This window comes from Drosophila novamexicana, unplaced genomic scaffold, assembly GCF_003285875.2.
Source record: "Drosophila novamexicana strain 15010-1031.04,08,12 unplaced genomic scaffold, DnovRS2.1 tig00000008-arrow-pilon, whole genome shotgun sequence".
Taxonomy (NCBI): Eukaryota; Metazoa; Arthropoda; class Insecta; order Diptera; family Drosophilidae; genus Drosophila; species Drosophila novamexicana.
Window position 1 is genome coordinate 5,224,941 of NW_020824765.1, and position 16,897 is coordinate 5,241,837.

The 16,897-nt window shown below is 43.0% G+C and overlaps 2 protein-coding genes across 3 annotated transcripts in view; one reads left to right on the forward strand and one right to left on the reverse strand.

The window, feature by feature from the left end:
- The first annotated feature begins 972 nt into the window (after nt 1–972).
- Nucleotides 973–16,897, forward strand: part of LOC115757984 (GTP-binding protein RAD) — a 45,248-nt gene continuing 29,323 nt past the window's right edge. The window contains exons 1-2 of one of the 2 annotated variants that reach the window (XM_030698477.1): nt 973–1,251; nt 12,951–13,329. In XM_030698477.1, coding sequence (XP_030554337.1) covers nt 13,123–13,329 — 207 coding nt within the window. In that variant the 5' untranslated portion in view covers nt 973–1,251; nt 12,951–13,122. The remainder of the gene's footprint in view (nt 1,252–12,950; nt 13,330–16,897) is intronic. The other variant, XM_030698485.1, reaches the window with a different exon arrangement.
- LOC115757999 lies at nt 14,622–15,960 on the reverse strand. The gene has a single exon (XM_030698497.1). The coding sequence runs from the start codon at nt 15,857–15,859 to the stop codon at nt 14,783–14,785; it is 1,077 nt and encodes a 358-aa protein (XP_030554357.1). The 5' UTR covers nt 15,860–15,960; the 3' UTR covers nt 14,622–14,782.

The window sequence follows — 16,897 nt, forward strand, 5'->3', positions numbered from 1 at the left end:
CAGCAGAAGCAGCAGCTAATAAAATGTGAAAAGAATGCGAACATATATAAATAAATAAATAATAAATGCCTGTCAGCGTTTTTGGCTCATAAGCAGGCCAGCAAAAGGCAAAAAGCCAAAAAAAAAAAGAGAAAGGAAAATCAAAATGAAAATAGAAGCAACAAAGCTGCACATGGCATAACGGCAGAAACAGTCGCAGCGACAAAAAGACAAATGTCGGAGCAGCTGTAAAAGTTGCAGTCGTCGAGGCAGACAAAAGGCAGCAGCAGCAGCAGCAGCAACAGCAACAACAACAACAGTGCTAACAACTGCAGCAACAATAAAAATAACAGAGCCAGCAGCGACGTCAGCAGAAACTATAACAAAGGCATAAGTAACAGCAGCAACAACAGCACAACTAACAGCAAAAGCAACAACAACAGCAGCCGCAATAATAGCGACGACTGCAGCGTCAGCAGAGGCAGCTGCAGCGGCAGCACTAACAAAGCAATAGCCAAACAGCGGCAAAGCAAACAAAGAAATCATAATAATGCCAAAGAGCAAAGGCAAACACACAGCGCACCAAAAGCTTTGGCTTTTAACGATGACGTGCACGAGCGCCAAATGCATAGAGAGCTTTTATTTTGGTGTGTGTTGTTGTCGTCATCAAACATCCAGTTCAAACATGTTGCGAACAACTGCGAAGGCGACAGGCAACTCAGCTCAAACGCACGACGGCGCTTGCACGAAACGGACGCGAACGCGGAATTCGGAACATTCAAACGGGACATTGACTTTTCGCGCCAAACGGTACGAAAAACACAATTTTTGAATCTCACTCGAAAACAATTTAAAAAAAAACTGCAAATAAAGTTTGCGTAAAAAGCTCTCAAACAGTTATTCATATGCATATGTTGAGTATAATTTTTCGTTTATTAATTTGGAGGTTCGAGTGGAAAAAACAGCGCGCAAAATTTTGCTAAATATAAATCAAAATACAAAAAGTGCATAAATTTATGTATACAAGCCAAGTGTTTCGGTGTGTGCGCGTGTGTGTGTGCGTGTGTGTGTGTGCTGATACAATTTATCGATCAAATACATAAAGCCGCATATTAACCGGCCCCGCGAGCACATTAACTTCCCTTTTTTTTTTTACTGTTGTTGTTGTTGATTTTATTTTCCATGGAAATTGACCAAGAAACGGCCACGTTTATTTGGTGAGGCAGCCCGAAATCCCCGCCAGCCCCTAGACGAGGGGGGCCTGAAAAGCAGGTTGGTTTTTTATTTTTGCTTAATTAAATAACTTAACAAAATGTCGCCCACAAAAATTGTTTTTTTTTTTTTTTTTTGGTTCTTGAGGGCTTTTTCTTTGTTTTGTTTACATGGTTAAAGCGATTTTTTTGTACTTTGATTTGTTTGCTTTTCCACGCTTTTCCCCCGGCTGGTTATCCGGCGCTTAAACTGTTTTCCGCCCAAATTCACTTGCTGACGATTTGGGATAATCAGGCGCCCGAGTCCTGGCATGCATTTCGTACGCACTCGCAAAAAGGGAGCGAAAAATTCAACCAATAAATGAGGGAACAAAATCGCTCATACGCAACGTTGGCCGCCCCTTTGGGAAACTTATCAAGACGTCGCTGCGGACCGGCGGCCTGTCGAAGGGGGCGGGAGGCGGGTTGGCATTAAATATTCCAGGACATTGACAGGCCAGTTTATTGCACTCTTTGAAGCGACCCAGTTGCCGTCGTTTGTTTTACGCCCCGGCCGAGCATTGAATGCCAAGTAAATAAATACATTTTGCAATGATTATTTCTGTTGTAAAACACATTTCACATTCCTTCGGGTGCCATAAACCACTTGACAGCTTCAAAGGCAGCAGAAACTGCCTCAATTGCAATCAATTTTAATACATTTTTAAAGCCAAAAAGGAAAAACTCTAAAAAAAGCACAAGTTACAGGTTGAGGCTAGTCAAACATACCGAAGTGTTGAGGCGTAAGAAATTTTAGTGCCAACAAATTCAAGACGATTTATAGACTGGGCTGGGGAATTCAATTGGATTTGTGCACCATGAGTAAAGGCTGCTCTGCAAAAGTTTATATTTACATAAGCCTAGTTACAGTAATGACATGTTAAATTTGTTTAACATCATGTTAAGGCTCGCTGTAATGAAAACTTAACTCCTTCTGCACGTTATTCTATTAATGTTATACTCATTTTGATTTCCCATCTTGTACTGTTAAAACAAATGTTATTAGCTGCTGCTAAGTGATTAATGTGTCTATTATGTTAAGTGATTTATGTGTTAAAAGCTTTAAACACTTTTATCTGTCTGATTCTTATCATGTTAATGTTTAATATTAAAGCTCTCTTTTAGCTGTTATAAATAAACACTGTTATGTGCCTCTAACAGCAGTCGACTTAACAGTGCCAAACGCTGCTAAGTAGTAGTAGTAACAGAAATGGAAGTTGTCCACGAATAACCTTAAGGAATGCTTTGGCTTCTTTAGCTGTGAGCACTGTTAATTGGATCATGTTATTATCAATTATTATTGTTTTCCCAAACAGCCAAACAGTTAGTCCTATTAAATGATATGTTTAACGGCTAACAGCATGAGATCTCGTCTTGTAGTTAACATATATATATAATGTTATCAGCCGCTGTTAAGTGATCATTGTGTCTGTTATGTTAAATTCCCAAAAGGCTCATTTTAAGCTGTTCTATTACATAAATCGAACTTAACAGCTGCACTTGAGCACAGACATGTTAATTTTAAGTGCTTCGACTTAATGTTAATTATATATCCCGCTATCTAGTTCGATCGAAAAGTGTTTTTCTCTCACTAATTTTCCAGCTGATTTCCACCATTAAATGAAATAAAAAATAAGGACTTCGGGCAACTTGCATGGCAAATAAAACGTTAGACAAACAAATCCCCGGGGAAGTGCGCTCGGCCATAATCAAAGTCAGTCAGTCAACCGCTCGGATTGCCGCACGTTGACACCACAATTACAAAATCCAATCACAACAACAACAACAACAAGAACAACAACAACGACAACAACAATAGGAGGAAGTGGGCCCAACTGCTGCACTGCGTCATTTGAGGCACATTCGCTTTGGCAATTGCTTTGCGGGCTGTTTGCCAATTAAACTAAAATGGCGATTGGCACGCGACTCGGAGCTGGCCGCAGCCACAGCCACGCCCACACACTAACCCACTCCCCCGAGCCGGGAGGAGCCGAGTGCGTTGTGTGGAGTTGCATTGCTTTTATGTCTAATCAAATTTGCCGAACTAATTCCATTTGCATGGCCCCCCTCCACAGAAACAGCTTTAGCTGAAGCCAAAAGAAATTCTCAGCGCAAAATTAAATTTAATTTTACGCTTGGGCCTTTGGGCACGCTTCAGCGCCTCGTCCAAAAATTGTAAATTCAATTAAAAGCTGCCTCAAAACAGCGGCAGCAGCAGCACCAGCACCAGGTATAAAACGCTTAAGTCTGGCCAAAAGGTTTAGTACCTGGTATCGGCTGTTGCCACATGTTGTAGTTGCAGGCAGACGAGTTGAGGGCCCACTAAAAGCCACTGCTGCTGCTGCTGCTGTTGCTGCCAACGCATTTACCACTTGCCACATGCCACTGGCAGAGAGGGGGGAGCGAGGGGGAGACAGACAGAGCGAGGATGAGCATGAGCTGGGTTTGTTATGGGCTCTGCGAGCTTCAGAGCTGGAGAGCTGGCTCTGCCATCTGGTTCGCGGCATTGTTTGTGTTTTGCCGAAATGCAGCTACCGCCTTCAAAAGTGCTTTTCATACTATATTTTCAAATTGAAATGGGGCGTATTAGCTATTCTTTCTGTCCACACAAACAAACGAAGAATCTGCAGATAGGCACTTAAATCTGGGCATATAAATAATAAATGTGAATACATGTGAAAAGTCACTTTAGGGTTTGGCTTGACCTTGATTATGATCTTATAAGCCGCAAATGTAATCAGTTTTCAGGTTTGCTACAACTCTAAAACCTATATGCTTAAGATCCCAGATTCTAGAGTCTTAATGTCTCAGTTTTAGAGGAACTGCCTTAGATTATGACACATAGATCAGATTGCGGAACATAATCTTTTTCCACCTTAAAAAGAGTATCTCGTAGCTGGAAGGACTTTAGAGTGACACGTTTTTTCTCGTTTATTATTGTCATTGTAGTTGACACTGCCTGCCAGACGCCTGTATGTCCTGCTCAATCCCCCCGCCTCCATCCCACCTCTTCGGCCACCCTTCCTTCATACAACTCCCCAGGACTCCATAGTGCCCGCTGCCTGGGCGTGGCCACATTTCGTGTATGACAAGTTCCGTAGCTTCACTTTGAACTATGTTTGCCCTGCGTGTATGTGTGTGTGTGTGTGTGTGTGTCTGATGGGTGTGAGCTGTGTGCGTGAGTGTGTGTGCTTCAAGTGGCAAGCCCTCGACGTGGCAAGAAACGTGACTGAGGCGTAGACTTACAACAATTTCCGCTGCACAGTTACTTAAAAAAATAAAAAAAACACAAAATGGGGAAAAACTAACCAAATGTTTAGACAACCACGGCAGGCAAGGATGCGGCAGGACACTTGGCAGGACACTTTGTTCGCATCATTGTAAAAGTCCACAGCAAACATGCAAAAATCTTTGCCACACACACACAGATAGATTACCAATGTGCTGCACTTTCCTACATATATGAGAACTACATTGGCATAAAACGAAAAATAAATAAGATATAGTATATGGTCCGACATGCATTTATTTACGCAGCTCAACTTTCTGGCCATTTGCCATGCTTCTTTTTTAATAATTTTCACAGGCGCCTAATGGTCGCTGCGCATTGCTTTAGGCTTTTCCCCATTTTCCATTAGTCCTACGGCTCAGCCTTAGCTGAGCTGCGCAGCGCATAATTGGAACGGGCTGCCAGTTCCCACGCGGCTTAGCGGTTGATCATAGTAAAAAACTGTGCAAAAGGCGCTTCACAAACAACTGACAACAACTAATCCCTTTAATCGATAAAGCATTTCAACGGGCAGTCAGCCCTGCTCAGGAATGGAAATTGGAAAACATATGCGAGGTCCATTTAAAGGGAATTTTCAGCGCCTCTCACAATGCAATCAAAAGATCAAAGGAAATCAAGGCTAGAGCACGACGGATACAATACAAAGGAATTTAGGGATTTGTGTAATCGAAAAGTGTGAGAGTCGACTAGCAGATGACCTGTAGCCCGATCTGGCGGTACTTACCCCGCAAACTCAGGATGTAAGCCGTCGCTCCAGCTCCGTCTAGTGTTGGACTTTAACTCTGCTGCTTCTTGGCGCATTTTAATCGATTGTTTGCCTATTCTGTGCCTATCAAGAGCTGTAGAAAGTAAGAAAATAAATAATAAATTAATGTTATTTAAATTCATGAAAATCGCATAGAAAGGCGCAATCGATAGAAAGATAGTGTTGGAAAGGGCGAAAGAAAGGGCGTGAGAAAAGGAACAGTTCGATAGAAAGAGATAGAGATGGACAAGGGGAAGAGAATGGGAGTGCGAGAAAGATAGAGAGAGAGAGTAAGAGAGCGAGAGAGAGAGAGAGAGAGAGAGAGAAAGAGAGGAGAGTTAGCGAAAGAAAGAATCGCATTTATCGCATTACCTAAGTGTGAAACCACATAGAATGATTTACACAAATGGTAATATGTAGCATTAAATCAATCAGCCAACCTTAATTGACAATAAACTGAAATAACTATTGGAAGAACATTACAAGAAATACGTAAACTGATGAAAATCGCATAGAAGGGCGATTACAGAGCTTACCAGTTGTATATGTAATGTATACAATGAATAAATAGATATTAAAATAGACACAATTGATCGATTCTGGTAAATGAAATCATGATTAAATTCACAAGCTGGAAAAATTCTGAATGCATAAAATAAGGTGAAGGTGCTGAGGAGCGCACGAAGCAAGCAAATACAAGGCGAGTGTGTGTACACACACGCACACCCACACACACAGAGACGAGAGTCTGCCAAGTGTGTGAAGTCAAACGCAGCGAAGGACTCTCAACATATGCTCGACAAAGCCAGGGAATATGCTTGTATGCGAGGAAGTTAGATAAACACACTCGTAAACACAGCCTGTCAGGCACACACACACACACACACACACACGCACACGCACACAATTAGGGGGCAATAAACTTGGCTCGCAGAAAAATTTCCAATTTATTTTGTGCTCAAGTTAATTATGACATACGCACATTAACACAGATTTCACAAAGGATATGCGTTTCGGGGCTGATCGCCTGGCATTCAGGGAGGGGGGGGGGGGGGGGGGGAGGGTTGGGCGCGGGAGCTGCTGTCAAAAACTAAATGAAGTGAATTTTTGTGTAAACATCTGCGCGCGCCGGCAGCCAAATTGAAAATAAAACTGAGCCCCACACGAGTCCTGTCGACAGTTTTTTGCGAGTGCCCCAAAGAAGACACCTTAAAATATGCAAAACCAGGACTCAGGAGCGTGAGATAGAGAGGGGGGAGGGGGGTTGGATCCACCTACATGTGTCATAATCAACATAAAAGACGTTAACTTTAAACTAAGCAGACGCCAATTTGCGCCCCAACGAGCTGGTTGCCGTTGTTGTTGTTGTTGTCGCTTTGTGGCTCGTCGATTTGTGCAACGTTTTGGAAAATCTTTGACAAAAATAACATTTAGCCCAGTCTCCTTTGGCCGCATCGATTTATCGAACATTTATGTAACTGAATAAAGCCGAAAGTAACCCGAGCTTAATTTAATCAAAATTGTTTTACTAAAGCACTTTCTAATTTGAATGGGCAAATTTGTGGGCAGCTCGAGTACTGTGTGCAAGCACAGAAAAACAGTTGACTTTGAGTTGACAATGCGCTATATGAATACCCTGTAATATTCGAAAAAGATTCTACAGTATTTATCGGCCGATTAGTTTTATAGAAGCTGTACATATTTATTAATATGGTAGAAGCACAGTAAAACTAGCAATTGGCTTGGCTTCTTATAGACATCTGCAAAAGCCTTGTGCTATGCACTTTGCACTTTGTCTTATTTGCACCTGCTAACATTACCTGAACAAAAGTCGCGCTGATGTTGCGCTGTCAAGAACTCAGAAGACAGATCAAGCTGTTGTCCCATTAAGCGTCTGGTATTTCCCTGTTATCAATAGAGTTTTTATTTATAGCTATATACTTGTATAATATGACTCAATGCGCAGACAAAATACACGCCCACATGTTGGCATTATGAACCAAACAAATTTCCCAAAAGTTCTACACGCTTCCAGCGTTTAGCTGATGCTCTTTTTGACCGCTGGCTTGAGAAGTCAACTCTTGCGAATCGAAACATGTGTGATTATGTCACAAAAGATCATCGAATAGGCGCATAATTCTATATATATTTATATATCAAAATATTAATGTATATATGCCGCGTGCCATTCAGCTTCAGTTGTTGTTGTTGCTTTTATTTCTAAATATTTTCATTTGTAATTATACAAATTCTCACACGACGCGCGGCTTGTCAAAACTAAATGCATGGAAATTTATTTGGCCAACAATAAAATTTGTTTTCGTCGAGGCAAAAAAAAAATCACAGCAAGCGTCAATTTAATGTTGATGACACAAACAAAAACAACTTGTGGCCGGCTGGCAACGCGGCGTATGAGTAATAAAGTTTGTTTTTCCTGCCGCAGCTGCTCGCAACAAACCGCTAACGAAGAGCTCTAACGATAATGTTAATAAGCATGTTAAGGCACAAAAATATCATTGAAAAGCTTACAACAAGAACTACAACAAAGAACTACAAGAATAGACAGCAAATACAAGAGACACAACAAAAGGCGTTGCGAGGGTTGGTTAAGCGAAGGGTTGGAGGAAGTAGGGGTAGGGAAAGGGGGGTTTGCCGGAAAAGGCATCTGAACAACGTTCTGACCTTTGTAACAATGCCACATGTTGCCTGCTGTGTGTGTGTGTTTCTGTGTGTGTGTGTGTGTGCGCGCGTGTCTTCGTTGTGCCCCTTTTCTCTGGGCATTGAAATTAATTTTATCGCCTGCATGCAACAGGTGCGTGTGCGTACAGGTGTGTGTGTGTGTGTATGCGTGGCCATGAAAACAAACGACAAACGCCCCTCCACAACAGCAACAGTTCAGGCATAAGAACATTGAACTAAGTTGTTCGCGGCACACGCAACTGCAGAGTCCTGTGCGGAGCACCTACAGAACATTATTAATTTGAGCGAGAGAATCCCTTGAGCTAAGGATGTTCAATATATATACACTTACCTACCTCATTGACATGGTAAGGCTAGCATATTAAGAAAATAACATGCACTCTCAGTTAATTGAAGTTGTTTTAAGCAAAGGCTCAACTCTAAAGTGCTGCTTCTGATTCCTGTTCGAGCGCCAATTATGAGGGAAAATCGAAGCATGTTATACATGCTTAACAATTCTTCTTTCATATATGCTAGTCATTTAACAGATAGTCTCTGCTCGGGCGCCATTTGCAAGTCTGTTAAATCTTAACAGCATGCTTGACGAAACTGAACTTTGAAAGGCTTTTAACCTGCGTATTTCCTCAATATGCTACTCAAGGGTTTCCCTTTAGCACTCGTTGCTTTTCTAAATCTATTAGTCCCTGCTCGGGCGCCAACTTAAAGTCTGTTAAATATTAACGGCTTTCGCTTATGTTAACCAAACTGTACTCTAAAAGCCTGTTAAACTGTGTATAACATGCATATGCTACTATATATCATTTAAGCAAAGTTAACAAAGTTAACCCTATAACAATCACTCTTCTTCTATCGCTACTACTATTAATAGATACTAAATCATTTAGTCAGGCTGACGCAATTAAGCAAAGAAATGGTTCCCGCTTGGGCGCCAACGTCATGAGTTAGCTTTTATGCAAAACCTGTCTGGCTCTTAAGAGCTTGACACCCAAGCCTTAGTCTAGCTTTTTATTTTCGCTTGACTTGTTATGTCTTGTTTCTCCATTTAGTAGAAGGACAGCAGATGACAGGTGTCACAGGCTCAGCTCATGCCTCACGGCAAACACGCTGTTTGTCTGCAGCACGTCATTTGGCATGAGAAGACCACACGATATCGTGCGACACTTATCGGCTTTTGTCAGGTTTATCTCAATGATAAAAAAACACCCCCCACGCACTTTGTTTGCGTGTGTGTGTGCGTGTGTCAGTGTGTATTGCTGATAGCTTTGAGTTGCTGGGAATCGGGCCCAGCTGTCAGCATATACATGAGTGTGCATCGTTGTGGATGTGTTGGCAGCTGCCGCTTCAATGGGCTGTTGCCCCCACCCCCTCCCCTCTTCCAGCCCCCTCTGGTAGGTGCGCTGATTAACCAATATGTGGCCAAATATTTGAGTTGGCATCAAATTTATGTTAATAGACCGCCACAATTTTTGTGTCTGTTGTCGACTTTTGTTTTAGATAAAAATTGTGCCAAAAAAAATAAAGTTTCATAACAAGCCGAAAACGCACCATGTGGCACCATAAAAGCTCCAGTTGTGTGCCAAAGGCAAGGCTGAAAACCTCCCAACACACACACACACGCACACACACACACACGCACACATGCAGCGTCTGTCGAGGCCAATCAAGGCTAGTCAGCGGACATTGTCGGGCAATTAGAGGCGGGCTCGGGCCCGCCCCCTTTATCTAGCTGACGACCCTGCTGTCGTTTCTGGGCCTGTGGCATGATTCGAATGCAAACAAGACCTCATCTGCAACAGCTTTATGCACGAGCGAGTGGCTTCAGCTGCTGACCCAGGTTCCGAGCTCCATGGTATCCCTTTTGCTGGCGATGCATCGCTGGTTTCTCGTTTATGTGGATTTTCGGTACGTGGCAAATCAAGCGTGAACTCACAACAATGACAACGCCTCGAGAATATAAACCTTTTTCGCCTGCTTGCGCTTATCGTGCAGGCCCCAAGTTTTGGGCCAAGTTTAAAGAGTTCCCTCTGTATTGTATTAAGCATACGCAGCGTGGGCCAGGCATGAACTTTTTCTGCATTATTTACCCACTTGGCCTTTGTGTATTGTGTGTGAGTGTGCGTGTGTGTTCGTGTGTGTTCCGAGCTGCTGCTTATGCTGAGCAGCTTTACAGTGGCTTCTTGGCCTCCTCCAGGTGCTGCCAGCTGGCAGAAAGTCAGCGCAAATAAACGCGCACTTTTAATTATTTACGTTTTAATCATTCAAAAAAAGTTAATTACTGCAAAACGTTGCAAGAAACAGAAAGCAAAAAAGCAGAAGAAACAAAAGCAGCCAAGCAGCCAGGTCCTTGACTTTGCATTGTGTCCCCAAGAAGTTCAGCAAAAGGTGGATGGAAATATCTCCAAGGAGTCTGTGTATTACAGGTAGAAGTTGCCATCTTCAGCCATGATGTATATATATTCCAAACAAGGCAAAATCGATAAATATCGATATGTTGCCTCAGTGCAGAGCGTGGAGGTATAGCTTCTTCTTTTTTGGTATATATATTCAATACAATGCCATATTAAAGACCTAAAAATGGTTTAATGATCAGAAAACCTAAGCAAATGTTACTTAAGAATGAATTTCTTATTCTGTAGAAAAGATGAAGCAGATGGAGATAACCTATAGCAGCTCCTCCCTCCCCCCCTCCCTTTAGTATTTGTGACAATCCCCGTAAAAAAAAAAACGGAATATAAAACAAAATGTGTGCAGCCCTCGCTCGGGAAATGAACAGCTTCTGAAGCTGTCAGCTCGTTAAACTGTCTGCCCGCGACAGCTTTGGTTGGCAGCGCCTTGCAGCAGCTGGTCATGCCCCAAATTGCACTCGGCAGAGGAACAAGCAGTGGATGGCCAGCGGCGCCTGGCGGTGTCCATGGGTCCTGGGGGCCCACAGACTTTGAAGCGTAATTCGATTATGCAGGCACCAGGTCCGGGCCGCAGGGCAGATGCAGGCGGGGCGGGACAGAGACGAGAGCGATGGCAAACAAGGATACAGTGCCGGCAGCTTATGATGCATATCTAAGTAGTGCAAGCCTAAACAGATTACAGATATATTTTGATTGCTGATGCTCAGGACTTGAGGGCATCAACATCAACATGCCCCGGCGCCATTGTGCCTGTGTATTAAATCCCTCCAGGGTATACTAATAAATTCAATTTGGTTGTATTTCAGTTTTAGGCCTGGGTAATTGGCTTAAAGCTGGCCAAGAAATGGATTTCATCTCAGCCACTTTGGACCTGCAAATGGCAATTAGTGCAAATTAAGCTGCAGGACTTAGAGAAGTGCTCGGAACTCCTCAGCACAAGATTAGTTTGCACCGCAAAGCTGCATCAAGTTGTTTGTAGCTGCTGCCTGGTTGCAACTGATGCATTCCAGATCAACGCGCCCTCGATAAAAAGGCAATTTCTTAGGTTCTCTTTCTTTTTTGTTTTATTTACATCATTAATTGTGAAATGTTTAGAGCAACGAGAAAGTTCCGTTCTCTCGAGGCACGGCGGTGATGCAAGAAAAACAACACTAGAGCAAAGGAAAGCAAAACATATCCAAAGAAAAATGTATTTTTAGCAGGAAAAATAAAGAAAACGTACATGATTAAACGACAGACACACTCAAAGCACTCGCAACCAACCACATGAAAGCACACACACACACTCACACACACACACACACACACACACACACACACACACATCAGATGGTGTGCTTGTGAATTGAGTTCTCAAGTGCTTGGACTACAGCGTGGAAGCTCGATTAGCAAATCAAATGTGTTGCTCTACCTAGTAAATGCCCAATATGAAATGAATATTTACTGGAAGAACAAGAATTTAAATGCTTAGAGTGAAGGCATTTATAATATAAAGCGAAAATAAAGGAATTCAATCTTTTAGGGAATTTAGAATGGAAGAATGGAATGAGCATGCAATTCAGCTTTCCCTCAATATAAATCAAGGCTGCAATCCAAGATTGTAGCTAACCTCTTTAAGCACAAATTTCGACTTTTTTTAATTTCAAGTCGAACCAGCAAGCTGTCGTTAGCCGGTTCAAATCGCATTAAAATCTATGCAATTTGTATATGGATTTATTATGACGTCAACTCAAACCAGCAACTATATTTCAGCGGTGCAGATACCATTAAAATCTATGCAATTTATGTCTCCATTTACTTTGATTTCAATAAATGTATGAATTTGTTTATTCAAGTTGAATTATTTCATTAGAATCAGATGCCCACCCAGGTTGGTTGCCCAATTATGATTATTATTATTACTAAATATTATCATTATTATTGTTGGTAAACATTTAACTTTAATAGATTTTTAGCTACTCAAGATCATACAAGAGACTCCTATGCGATGTGCCTCGCATTAATGACAACAGATATTAATGGAATGTCCATTAATTTTATACATAGTTTAATACCTGCTTATTTTATTGATATGCATGTTGCATAAGCCGCAATGTTTTTTTTTTTTTATTTATGCATAATCGGTATCCAAATAATGCAGCTGACCAACCCGCGCACCCTGCACCTCCCCCCACCCGGCGGATGTGTGATTTTCCACGCGCTGCTTCGGACTGTGACCCAGTTTTGTGGGACAGATGAAAAGCGTGAAACGGTCTAAAAATAATATTCTAGTGGGGAAATAAAAGAAAAAACAAGAGACGCACGTAAATCTATGTTTAAAGCCAAAATAAAAAGTGAAATGAAAAATCACACAGCAAATTATGCTGCATGTTGTTACACATTTTACTTAGTTTTTCACTTGGCCAAATTTGCTTTGTCGGCATTTTTTTTTTGTTTTTGATTTCAGATTTGCTTTCATTCGGATGGTTTTATTTATAAAACACGGCCATGCGAATATATGAAAAATATTTTCATTTTGAATGTTATTTGGTTTCTTTCATTTTTCACATTCTTTGCTCGCTTCTCTATTTGTTTATTTGCAGTTAATGCGAATTATGCACTCGCAAGTGCAACCATCACAACGGCAGCAGCAACAAGAGCACCAAATGCATTGTGCACCCAGTTCTTAAGTATACGAAACACCACCACAACAACAACAACAACCACAAGAAGCACCACAGTCATAAGCCACATTCAGTCGCAATTGCTGGCAAAATGGTGGACGACATTTCGCCCATGCATCATCGCATGCAGAAGAAGACGCGCAGCGCCTCGATCTGTGCCACGGGGGGCAGCATCGAGACGGTTATCCAGAATATGCCCTCGGGCAGTGCCACGCCCGAGGGCGGCACGCCCGGCTACAGACGCCGCCGGCCCGCCACCCGCTCCCAAAGCGCACGCATCACCTCGGGCGCCAGATCGGTGAGTAAACTATTTATTTCAATTTGTCGGCCGGGCGCCCATTAATTAACTAGCTATTTAGTTTGCTTAGCTAATTGATTGCTTGTTTCATTCACTTGTAGTTGAGCACATTTAGTAGAGCTTTGCGATGTGCCCGTGAATTAGCGATCGGCGTGTCACGACTTTTTATAGCATGCACCAGAAAACTTAACAAGGTAGAGTGCTCTAGTCGGGAGTTTTCGACCATGCGATGCCCTGAACCCAACCTTGAGAGCTGGCTTCACAAGTATTTTAATCTCTTTGCGGAGTAACTGATTAATTTCGGTGATTATTGTCCGATCTATATTAAATCAAATGCGTGTAATTACCAAGTCCCAAAACGGTGTCTCCAAAAATGTTATATCTCAGGTTTAGGAGAAGTACCTCCCATTCAGAAAATGGAATATTCTGAATCTTTGTATACTATACGTCTATATCTCTTATAAGCTGGAAGGCAAGCCAAAAAACAGGTTATCGATAACTATTTACAAAGACTTACTTGCAACGGACTAGGTTATGAATAGTAAAATAAACGCGACCTTTTCGTGTACTTAGGAGGATACATCTTTCGAAAGTGATTAATTGATTGATCCCAGCTTGACGCGTGTTCGGGCAGATGTATATACAGACAGACGTATGACTCTAGCTCTTTAAGACTAAGAGATTTGTGCAAAACAACGTGATAACGATTTTTATCGATTGCTCGCAAACAGGGCAAGTTATCAATGTTCGGGAGCCAACTTTAGATGCGCAGGCACTACGAGTCCTATGTTTCAAGTCTCTAACTACCATTAGCTCTAAGATCGACGCATTTTTAGAAAAGGACAGACGAAGGGGCGGACGGAAGGACGGATTTTTTTTTCTGAATCCTGACACGATGCTTATGTGAAAATTATGATATAATACGCGCGCAATCTAAACATATAGCTGCTTGGCACGCGATCATCTCTAGCTTGTGCCGTCTGCCATTCGCTGTTGCTTTCCAAATTGCTTTATAAACAACTGCACAGCACGGGTTTAAGTGAAATTTGATATACTCGCAGCTTAACAGCTGCTCCTGCCTCAAGGCGCACCCCACTCCACCACACTCGATGGCACTTGAGCTGCTGCTGCCAGTTCACTGGACCCATTCGTGCAGCTTGCTGCAAATCGGATTTGGCTGGTTGGGGGCTCAAATGGTGCAGTCGGCCACGCCCCCTCTGGCTCGATATTGCGTGCCGGAAAGTGGGAAAGTTCATTGTTGTATTTACATGCAAATTTGTTATTGCGCTGTATTTTACTTTGAGCATGCCATGGGGGTGCATATTTATTGGGGGTCGGTAATTTACAGTTTGTAATTTGTAGTTTGCAGATTTATTAAATTCCATTTTGGGCGGGTTCCGAGCACGATATCAACTTGTTGGATTTGCTGGTAACTGGCGAAAGGATAGGTATGTTAGGGAAGCGTGGGATGCGAGGGATTTAAGGTAGGTGGTGAGAATGTCTGTGGATGGAATGTGGTCGGCATCAGGGAGGGGCTCAGAGCGTATATCATTTGCTGGACGAGATTACGCTCGTGCCCCAAATTCCGGACCGAGTGGCCTTCGCGCAACTGTGCGAGCCGAGTGGTCAGCTGGTTCATGCGCAGCTCATGTTCCAGATCGACGCTATTGAGCAAGGACTGTTGGATAACGTTAATGGATTCTTCAGTTTTTCTCGTCATCTTAGACAGACGCTGTCGGCAGCGACTCAGCAGGGCGTGACGTTGAGCATCTTGGATTTCCATCGACTTTTGCTGGGGCTTGACGTGCTCGGGACAGGGCTGCGTCGGACGCAGGCAGTGACAGTAGCTGAGATTATACACCAGATACTCCTCGAACTCCTCGCACGGTACCAGCATCTTCTGGTAGTTCTCCAGCGACTGCAAATCGCTCGGATCCAAATGGCGCGCACCACAATCCAGCTTCAGATAATGACTATAGAAATAGTTGAACAGCTCGTCCGCCAGTTCCGCGAAGAACTTGATGGGCTTGTGGAATGCATCGCCCAGTATAAAGGGCGTCTGCTCGGTTAGATCCAGTTTGTTGAACTCGCGGCGAAAGGCCAACAGATTAGCACGTATGCCGCTAATGCCACGATTCATGGCCAGATTGGAGCCCAATATGATCTGATAGTGCAATTGGTACTTGTTAATGATCACATCGTCAGCATCCACGCAGCGCGGCAGTGGCCTCCGGCAGGCGACATCCGATTTTATGGAAAAGTCGCGCGTCAATGGCCACAGCTTCTCGGCGGCCATGCGCTGCAGTCCCAGCTCTTTGAGCCACTCATTGAAGTAGCCCCTGTACGCCTCGTCCAGTATAAGCAGCTCGGTCAGCACCTTCACCTCAACGCCATCGTGCTCTCGCTGGATCACGCTGAGCACCGGGCCCAGTGGAACCTTTGGCCAAATCGTGTAGTCACTGCATTGCATTAAACCCGTTGGTAGCCGGGGGTCCCCAATGTTATGGTCAGAGTTTTTTAGGAATTTCATAATGTTTAATAAAATGTATGTATCCAGTTTCGCTCTCTCCCCCTCTCACTCTTTCTCAATTGATATTATGAAACTCGTGTACTGGAGCACAACTGATATATACTCATATGTTTACTTGACTGGCAAATAATCGAAAACTAGCTTGACAACAGCAACAGAAAATAGCCTTACCAGTAGGCCGCTTTTTTTTCATTCAATATTTCCTTAATCTTACTAATACGTCTGTATTGATGATAAAATATAGTTGTCTCAATCAGCCGAACATGTGCATATAACTCTATATGTTTTTATTTTTTTTTTTTTGTAGCTAGAAATCAAAGTAGAATCACATGTAGGGCTTTCAATATAGATGCAAAGAGTCAAAATGTATTTTTGGAAAACCTGGCTAACGAACTGAGCCTAGCGCCAGGCTCAGAGCCTAAGGATATATATGCTTACATTTAATATTTTATGCCTTCCAAGGATACATGCATAAGTATAGTTTCTAATGGAAATGTGCTTTCACAAAACCTTCCTGCCGGTCAGATGTGCTTTGATATCATATCACAAATGTTTATCGATTTGGCGCCAAATGTTGTTGGCATTGATTGTGAAATCGGAACAGCGCCCAAGGGAGACGTTGCCAGCAGGCAGCAGGACAAGAGGACAACAGCTTGACAGGCAGCCAACAGGCAGGCAGGCAGGCAGGCAGTCAGGCAGTCGGGCGGGCATTCAGTTTCACGTCATAACAAACCCGATACCAGAGCTAACCGAATCGAAGGGCAGCGCTGACAATCTGCCAAAGCGTGCCACGTGCCATTTAAGATCTTTGCATATGTCCCCAAATTAAACACTTTTGTGCCATTTAAGCTGGCAGCGTCCCACCTCTTCATTATCAGCAACATCTGCATTTTGATTGACTGTGTGTGTGTGTGTGTGTGTGTGCGAATTGAATTATGTGCCGGGGGCCAAATTCAATTTTTGCTGCGATGCTGCACAAAAGCAACATCGCATGTCACATGCGTCAGAGGACGCGGCATACACTGCGTATGCGTAATG